Genomic DNA, 10,000 nt, shown 5'->3' on the forward strand with positions numbered 1-10,000 from the left:
GAAGTTTACAACAGTCAGTAGCACCAAGTGTAAACAGGTTGTTGTGGCGAGACTTATTAGGTTGAGTTCTGGTGCATTTTGTTGCCTACGCCCTACAGTACTCTTACAAAGCTGTGTTTTCATCATGTGTCCGGAACAGATGTGCTAAGTTGTCGATTTCTGTCTCTAACGTCTGTTTGAAGAAAGAAAGAAAAATTATCTAGAGAGGTTGGCGGTGCCAATGAGGGTTCGACAACAGTTCCGTCGACTCCGAGAAGCTCCTCCGCTTTTTTAATTTGTCGACGACACACGGATCCAAGCCCCCCAACCGGTTCCGCTCAAGCCTTTTTTAGACGACATTGATGCTTGGGCACGCAAATCTGGCCTCAAACAGGGTGTCATCAAACTCCGAGCACGATCTACCAACTTGCGACACGCGGCGCCAACCCTCCGTATAAATGGTGAGCTTATCACGCCGACGCTTGCAGCCACACCTTGGAACACATGTCACCTACCCCTGAAGATGGCTCCCACACATGTCAAGCCTAAACTCTCCAAATACCTGGGTTTCCCACTCTCCCACGGGATACCAGGGATAAATTTCGCCAGACATATGGAATCCCTGGATACAGCATTGTCTCTGGCTATTGCCTCCTTCCGCGCTTATGGTTTCCATGGCTTCAGCTGGCGACACCCCTGCAACAGGCTGGTGTTGTTCAAAACATTTATTCTACCCACGGCTACATATGGCCTGAATATTATTGCCTGGGCTCCACCTATATGGAAGGATGCGCTGGACCCCTTGTTTGAGCGTTATAATTCAGTACTCATTCGAGCAGCAGCCATCATCATGGGCACCAAATACCCTAGGTTTCCCAAACATCAAACCAACTTACTCCATTTTTGTGGCCTGCTCCCCACGCGAGCATTTGCGGGTTACCTCGGAGGTTGCCTAGGATTGCAACTCGACTCAATGGCCAGCACAAACTCACTCACACCTCTGACACAACCTGGTTGGGCCCACGACAAACCCTCACTGCGCTTCCCGTACAGTGTCAATGCCTACTTGAAGAGTGTATACAAAATCACGGACGGGCATACACCAGAACATGTAGCCCTCCGCCGATGATGTGACGACATTAGAAAGAATTCAACGAAACGCTAGTCCAACAAGGAGATCGCGGCAATGGCCCGGCGTCATTACTACTACCAACTGATCATGGGCAAACCGCCAACCTCAGATCGGGACAAAGCCATACACGACAGCTTCAACCGCTGCTTCGAGCTTACACCAATCAGTCTCTGTGCTATGATTATAACAAATACATACATGTTCACATTGCTCGAATACCGCACTGACGGCTGTCTCTGCCCTGTCTGCCCCGGTGGCCAAAAAATCACCACTAGCCATTTTTCCTGCATCCAGAAAATGATCCAATGCATCCTGGTAGGCCCAAAACTGCCTCTTATTGGCCCTGATCTTCTCCAGCAACCACAGGAGCGCCACGACTTCTATGGTATCTGGAACATCCACGAACACCTTGGATCTATTCTCCAGCATGTAGAACAGCCCCTGTACTCACACCCGTCTCTGACATATCAACAGATGTTTCCTATACCCCGGCTAGTCACGCTGTTGAAGTACTACTTCCAAATTTCGGTCCAAACCAATTCATCGCGCCTGTTGGTTCCGCCTATGATACTTCCAACACAGGCAAACCAGCACATGTCGAGTGCATCCGTGATCTGGTGCGGTATTGGCTTACCCCCATCCTCACTTCTCGACCGGATTAAGACGGATAACCTGGTCCTTCTCGGTATTTCGTACTCTGCACTAACCCATTCCGCGGCCCTACACGGCGCAGACCCGATCCGTACCACAGAGGTGGGTACTCTACTTAGTAGGTCAGCAAGTGAATATATGGAACATTCGATAGTAACAGTGTTTTGTCAACACCGGCCCGAATTGACTCAGCACATATCTTCCATTGTCGACTCACTTGGCCCAAGCTTCAAACGGGAATTTACTGACCACTTCTTCCCATCAATCTTTCCTGAACCACTACAGCGACTATGTGAGCCACACCATATGTTCATACATTGTATCATACATACTTGCCATTTTTGAAATAAATAATATTATCCCGTACACCCGACCATGTAGCCCTCCGCCAACGCTGTGACGACATCAGGAAGAACTCAACAAAACGTTGGTCCAACAAGAAGATCGCGGCAATGGCCCGGCGCCAATACTACTACCAACTGGTTATGGATAAACCGCCAACCTCAAACCGAGACACAGCCAGACACGACAGCATCAATCGCTGCTTCGAGTCTACATCAATCCGGCTCTGTGCTATGATTGTAACGAATACGTACATGTTCACATTGCTCGACTACCGCACCGACGGCTGTCTCTGCCCTGTCTGCCCCGGTAGCCACAAGTTCACTACCAGCCACTTTACCTGCATCCAACAACTGATTCGACGCATCCTGGTAGGCCCGAAACTGCCGCCCATTGGCCCTGACCTCCTTCAGCAATTACAGGAGTGCCACGACTTCCACGGTATCTGGACCCTCCACGAACACCTTGGATCTTTTCTCCAGCATGTTGAAGAACCACCGTACCCTCACCCGTCCCTGACACATCAACAGATGTTCCCTATACCCCGGCTAATCACGCTGTTGAAGTACTACTTCCAAATATCGGTTCAACCCAAATCATCGCGCTTGTTGGTTCCGACTATGATACTTCCGATCCAGGCCAGCCAACACATACCGAATTCATCCGTGGTCTGGTGCGGCATTAGCTTACCCCCATCCTCACTTCTCGACCGGATTAAGACGGATAACCTGGTCCTTCTCGGTATTTCGTACTCTGCAAACGGGAATTTACTGACCACTTCTTCTCATCAATTTTTCCTGAACCACTACTACACACTTGCCATTTTTGAATTTTTTTATATTATCCCTATCAAGAATGCACGCCAGCCAGCCACGACACGAATAAATATTTTAACCAAAAAAAAATACGGATGAGGAAAAAGCTCGTTTTGGCGGCACCACCGCACCAGAACGGCCAAACTCATCCCGCGATGAGCACTTCATTTTACGCGTTTGCTTTTTAGAACTTGTGATCTAGTTGTGAATATGTGATACGTGTCATCGTGGCTAGCATTCACAAGGATAGTCACAATGCCCGAAGAAGCAGTCAAAACAGGTATGAGAACGGGGTGTGGCACAATATACAATTGTGTACCATTTATGGAACATGTGGTGTACAATTGTGTACCATTTATGGAACACGAACATGTGATAGACTGATAGAATCAAGTAATGAATCGAATCTGTCGGTGTTGCAATGAGAGCATCTTCTTGGCTAGCCTTTGAAATGACCATATTACCGGAAGGAGCAGACAAAACAGGCAAATGAATGGGGTGTGGCACAATGTACAAGTTTATAATTTATTATTATTTGTTTACTTGTTTCATTGTAATTTATTGATCTGATAGACAGCCTGTTCCTTTGTCAACTTGACAGACAGATGCACGGTGTGTAGTTTGCATCAATTATGTGATTTCTAGATTCTTTTCTGTATATACATGTAGCATGCAAAAGGGCAGTATGTGTCATATCAGGTATTTTATGCGGGTGCGATACGTTTGAATTGTATTAAAACAATACTGTGGCATAAACATTATTATTGTTTCGATCCATTCTCCTCTCGCTACACTGACATCTTGAATCTGCACATGCCCCTTATACGCTCTCGGCTGTCTACAAAAGGTTTATTTTGGGTATCGATTATATTCATGCCCCATATGTAGTAGCCAACTTCAGTAAAGGATTGCGCTGAATGGGTTTGAACGTTGTTGAGAATCTTGGGCACTGTCAGTTGTTTTATGAGAACTCGACTAGAGCGGAAGAATTTTTTTCACCTATGAAGTACAATCAGAGACGAGTTTTACAGGTGTATCCATAGGGGTTTATAGTGCAGACGTAAACGATTTCGTCGAAAATCGTAAAAGTTGAAGGCACGAAGTAGTTCATGGAAGGCTATGGCAGAACAAAGATTGATCCACCATTTTCCATATATCTAAAGTGTGCTATACTCTTTTCGGAATTACGCACTGGTTCGCACACCTAGAATGATTTTGTCATACACATGTTACCACAATGCAAAGGTACATCAATACGGGAGTTGTACAAAATCAATAGTATTGTATAGTTTGCGTTCGATCTTGCGATTTTTCAACTTACTACAATTTTCCTGCAATGGTTTAGGTATATATATAATCAGGACTAACGTATTTTTTTAAATTTTTTTCAGGTAAAAAACCAGCGCCACCAAGCTTTCTAGAGAGGTATGTTCTTGGTAATCTGATGCACTACTGCAACGGTAGCAATGAGAAACCCGATAAGCCTCTGCTGGTCACCATCAGCGTTTCTCATTTCTGGTATGTCTAGAGTGATCTGGTATGTTGTTATATGTAGTCAGTTTGCTGTGCATGTTTTGCAGACCTAGGTACGACCACCAGCAACGTTGCTTGTGACTCCATTAATCCCCTAGTGTTCGAATTTTCAATAAGTGGTTCTCGGTGATGAATTTGTACAAATTATTAGGATGTGTACTTAGCCTGGAGTCATGTTGAATCATAGTTGAATCCGCGGACTTGAGTGTGGCAATGATTATGACTGAGAATCTATCCCATGTTTATTAGAGACCGACTTGCGCCGGCCAAAACAAGCCTGTGTAGATGGATAATATTCCAGCTGGCTGTTTAATCATTGAAGTCATTTAGTTCCACAACTGTCTCACATCTCGAATATGTCACTCCGATCCAGAAATTCTAAAGTGCGCACACGACATTATAATCAACCTGCAACTACTATACCACCTGCCAATACAATCTGTGTCTTAAAATCTTCTCATTAGCGAACGGGCCAGATGGGCTCTAGATCTTTCTCCATTGTGGGATGACTACATGGAAGATTCGCACGCTCCAGGTGTGTTTATTTAGAGTTGGAGATATAAACACCACAGGCCCACTTCGTCGTTATTGTGCTTTTCTCAAGTACATTGTTGCCCATGCTATATACTCAGAGAATACGTCGCTTTGCGATTCGGAGACGATCACATAGGAAAACTCGGTTGCATCTTCCTACGGGAAATTCGATTATATAGTTCTCAAATATAACAAATACTCACAGGAATGCATATGCCGCAAACAAATCGTCTAACCGACTTCCAGAATACTTCTACTCCAATGATGAAATTGCCGGGTACAAACCAATTGATCGAGGGTTCCGATGAAATACTTAAATATCTCGCCGAGACTTACCCCGAGGTAAGAAAGTGCGGGTGGGCGGTGGGCAAATATTGTGCAAAATGTTGTATACTGCATTTCCGTTGGTACACAACCTTGCAATGCAGACTTTTCTAAATTGGTCGTGTCAGACGGTTTGACAAGTCCTTCTACACCAAATTTATCCAGCAAATGCAATATTGGTGTTTTGTGTGTATACGAGTATCAGAGAAGACTTAGCTATCAATTTACCCGTGATCTGTACAACTTGTGACAAGTGCGGTATGTGAACATCGTCCGAGGTTTACCTGCGGACCAGACGTACACTGCTCACTTTGATCACTTCTCGAGCACCCAGATTTATTTGCAGTCGTATGGATATTCCTAAACGACAGCCTGTACTTGTCACCGGCTCATATTTTGCCAACATTCGTTCGACACTATGAGTGTGGGTTTTTATACCCACATGGCCACGAGATTGAGATTTTGGAATGGGAACACTTGTTCGCGGATACGATAGGGGTTCTGGATAGAAAATGGGCCTATACCCATCTCCTGTGTATGGTATGTATTAGAGTGGTGTTTTTGGTATTTGGAGCCAGTGCACCTACTTTCAATCTGCAACGAATACGCAGAAGTAGTCGGAGTATATTTTTTTGTCGCGATGATGCATGGAACAAGTCGCGATTACGTCGCGACGTTAAGTTTATGAAAGTACTAACACGAGCCTCATCGTGTCGTAAAATACACACGATTGGATCGTGCACCCTTGAGAAAGTTTGGCATACCCAACGCCGTCTGCAACACTATTATAGTATCAGTCTGGCCTGACTTTAGCCGTACGTCCTCATCGACAACGGTAACAGACTGTTTCAGAATATTCCATGATTCCCACTAACCATGCTGATCTGCGACATACAGGCCGATGAAGACGATCAAAAGCGCCTCACTGAAATGAACGGGCCCTTTATGGCTCAAAGTGGTGGGACTCTCGAGAGGGTACTGTTTGGCATGGCTTGGCCCGTGATCGGGAAGCAGATCAAAAGGCAGTTCAAGTTGAGCAAGGAGAAGGAGGCCGAACTGGTGCAACAACTCGACGAAAGTAAGTTTGGCCGCAAATGGTATCAACAATTGCGCTTATCAAGTCGGAAACAGGCGTTGTACGAGTTTCTATTTGCGCTGTTGAATAAGGTTTTAGTCTCGCTGGAATAGACTACAACCCTAGTCACTGCCACATAATTTATCATTGGTACACACTCGTTTGTTTCGCGTCTTTGCACGGCACTCTTCGCATATAAGCGAGTCTATATTTTGCATCCGGATCATTGATACAACTTTCGATGTGTGACTTTCACAAGTATATACAGCCGGGTTTGTAATTGTGCGTAGGTATTATGAGATAGAAATGTGTTTCGTATCACGTTGCTTGTTCATTAGTCTGTGATAGTATATTCATCATGTCCACAGCTCTGACTATCTCGCTTCACTTGAATTCAATTGCCCAATTGTTACAGTTCGAGCCACGTACTCCGTAGTCATCAATAATTTCTTTGATCACATCAGGCTCTTCAAATAATCCTGACTTAGACACAGTTTATTATTCATGCACGAATACGGGGCATGTATACACCTTTTTTTCCTGGAGTATCACTTCTTGTTGTGCCGTGTATGGCGATATTTCATACACTCACATAATTGCGTCCGAATTGGATACACATTAACATTACTCCCTAGCGCATATTGCCTGCATGTACTACTTGCCACCCGACGCATCGACAACCACCTGATAGACTACCAAACTTCCTATCTCGGCCCATTCTGCAGTTATGGACAAAGTGAACAGGGCTCTCGCTGATGGCCGCGAGTACCTCGTTGGCGATCGTTTCACAGCCGCAGATCTGACCTTCGCATCGCTGGCCTATCCATTCCTTGCCCCACCCGAGATGGGAGATGTGAGCCCCTGTCCAACAATTGGAGGAAAAAGGTACCTCGAAGATCTGTTACAAGGTCCTCTGAAATTGTACATGGAAAGGGTAGAGGGATGGCAGGCAACTCCTGCTGGCAAGCTAGCGCTGAGGGTGTATCGTAACCACAGGTTTAGTGTGAAGGGCGATGTACGTGCAGGGGAGATGGTCAGACTCAGTCGCAATTCGGAATGGTGAGCACAAGACTAAGAGTGCTAAAGGCGGGTTCCTTGAGCTACGAGTAAAATTTATGATATTTGGTTCCGGATGCAGAATACTTCATATAGGGCAGGTAAAATTTCCAGAAACACTAACAAACAAACTCTGTTTGACAATCCCCTTTTCGAAGTCGGTTTCTGCAGCGATGGGCTAGTTTGTCTTGATCCATTCGCGCCATGGTAGACAGTCATAACAATCAGGGACCTCAAACTCTCACTTTATAGACGGGAATAAATCATTTAGAATAACATTGAAAACGACTACAGAACAGCCAAGGTAGACAGTCATATCAATCAGGGACCTCAAACTCTCACTTTGTAGACGGGAATAAATCATTTAGAATAACATTGAAAACGACTACAGAACAGCCAAGGTAGACAGTCATATCAATCAGGGACCTCAAACTCTCAATTTGTAGACGGGAATAAATCATTTAGAATAACATTGAAAACGACTACAGAACAGAGTACCAGAGGTATACTAACGGGTGCGATTGTTTCATGTATACGGTTTATTGCAACTATTATAATCTTGTTGCTGTAGAGCCCATTGGTCTCCTTGCAGTTGGGGAGACCATTGCTCTCCTTGTAGCTGGTGAGCCTATTGCTTTCCTTGCAGTTGGGGAGTACTTTGGTGCTGGAGAAGTACTTGGTGATGAGTCCGCACTGCGTCGCGCCGAGGTCCTCAATATCAAAGGAACCTTAACGTGGAGTGATTTGGTGGAGAATGTATCGCTCACACTGATCTTGCCCTCAAGGAAGTATTGGACCGAAAGCTGTATTAAAAGGGAAAAAGATCATTTCGAACAGATGAATTCAATAAAAATCAAGAGGTAACACTTGTGTACAATACTAGTGTATGTACACACACGTCCCAGCAGTGCTTTAGCATATCGATGATACATCTAGAAAAGTCATTGCGCAAAGTTGGAAGTGATCATATACATGCTCAAATATCTGTGCACTTGCTGAAGTTATTTTCGAGACAAATCTGGGCACCTCCTTGGGCCTTCGCATCATGAAATTGTACGTTTCGATTGTTCACTACATCCAAAACTTCAAGGGATGTTCTACATAATTTTCTATTCTATCAGCGTGCACTATGACGCGCACTTCATTATAGGCATTCACTCCCCATATATGCGAATCCATAGGTAAGGCTTTGAACGATCCCAACACAATAAACAAAAAGGACGGCATCGATATAGAAGTTGGCATTCTCATTCAGTGCGTCTTGGCGGATGCGATCCGTGCGGTTCGAGCTTTGTCTGCACCACCATCGCCGGACTTATTTAACAACATAAACGTAGACCATCGAACAACATACCTGTAAAGCTTCTGATTCGAAAGAGAAGGACGGGCACATGTTTACCATCATCGGCGCGAGCGTTTGATGAAGCGCATGATCAGGCATTGGTGTACCAGTTGGGGAGGCATTGCCTGAGCTTTGTGTATTGCCTGAGTTCGGTATATTGCCCATGCTGTGTCTGGGACTGTGCAACGGGCTTGCCCGGGTTGGGGTGGACGTTGGGGACAAACGCACATTACCCATCTGCACGCTGAGGCGGGATGTGGCGATGTGCTTTTTCCGGATATCATCGGCGGTCGGATGCACTGTCATGACGCAGTTGATCTGTGTATTGGGAACCGAAAAATGCTGATTTGAATATTTGTAATAATAAAAGAGTCGAGAAGCAAACGAAACAGTTGTGAGGTGGTCACGAGTGCGCGAACCAAGGAAACCCCATGTGAAGATGACATTCAACATTACTAACTTAAAGCAAACACTCTAACGACGAGAGAAGCGTAGTGGGACGAATAGTACCTATTGGATTCAATTGATTAACTTGTTCCATTCAACCACAACGAATAGATGGCTAGTACAAACACCTCACAAAAATCACCCCGACTCACGACAAACTGCATGAATATCAGTGGCACACAGTCACTAATCACACACCTCGCTTGCCCTGCTATTCAAAATACGTTTGCTCTTCTGAAATTGTGTCGTGTATGACACGGTTGGGGACTTATTGTCATCCCCGAGAAAGCTGGAGAGTCGTGCAATGCTGTTACGAGGCGACAACATACTTCTCCTTGCCCTGGGAGAGAAAGTAGGCGGGATTGCACAGGTCGGAGCACCTGCTTGTTCTCCTGAAAACAAGAATCAAATTATACGATCAACAAATGCTTTCGAGTACAATGGTGGTGCAATTGGGTCTTGTTCAATTTCTAATTTTGGTAAAACTTGCACACCAACACTTCAGGTGCCGCAGAGTATCACATTCGTATCGGCATATATTCAGCACCGAACAAAACAAGACACCTGAAACTGAAGAACAGAATAGGCAGTAATGATTGCTACGTAGCTATATTTCCTATCGGTGTCCCGCGGACGGAATTAAGAGCCATATTTGATTGTAATCCTTCCTTAGCCTTTCTCTCCATATTTGATTGTAATCCTTCCTTAGCCTTTCTCTCTTTATAGTGCATCATGAAATACACATCAGGTGTCGCACTGTACAGTTAAAT

At 45.0% G+C, this 10,000-nt stretch overlaps 2 protein-coding genes across 2 annotated transcripts in view; one reads left to right on the top strand and one right to left on the bottom strand.

Annotated features, from left to right (window-relative positions):
• Positions 1 to 3,091: 3,091 nt before the first annotated feature.
• SARC_08141 (hypothetical protein) lies at positions 3,092 to 7,811 on the top strand. Its single transcript, XM_014297892.1, has 7 exons — positions 3,092 to 3,199; positions 4,311 to 4,437; positions 4,917 to 4,987; positions 5,192 to 5,328; positions 5,734 to 5,850; positions 6,208 to 6,388; positions 7,111 to 7,811. The coding sequence occupies exons 1-7, from the start codon at positions 3,175 to 3,177 to the stop codon at positions 7,446 to 7,448; spliced, it is 996 nt and encodes a 331-aa protein (XP_014153367.1). The 5' UTR covers positions 3,092 to 3,174; the 3' UTR covers positions 7,449 to 7,811.
• A 147-nt stretch (positions 7,812 to 7,958) lies between these two features.
• The window catches only part of SARC_08142 (hypothetical protein), a 5,976-nt gene continuing 3,934 nt past the window's right edge, over positions 7,959 to 10,000 (bottom strand). Inside the window, exons 7-9 of the mRNA XM_014297893.1 lie at positions 9,429 to 9,622; positions 8,796 to 9,101; positions 7,959 to 8,244 (exon numbers count right to left, since the gene is read on the bottom strand). Coding sequence (XP_014153368.1) covers positions 7,993 to 8,244; positions 8,796 to 9,101; positions 9,429 to 9,622 — 752 coding nt within the window. The 3' untranslated portion in view covers positions 7,959 to 7,992. The remainder of the gene's footprint in view (positions 8,245 to 8,795; positions 9,102 to 9,428; positions 9,623 to 10,000) is intronic.

This window comes from Sphaeroforma arctica (genome assembly GCF_001186125.1).
Source record: "Sphaeroforma arctica JP610 unplaced genomic scaffold supercont1.704, whole genome shotgun sequence".
Taxonomy (NCBI): domain Eukaryota; class Ichthyosporea; order Ichthyophonida; genus Sphaeroforma; species Sphaeroforma arctica.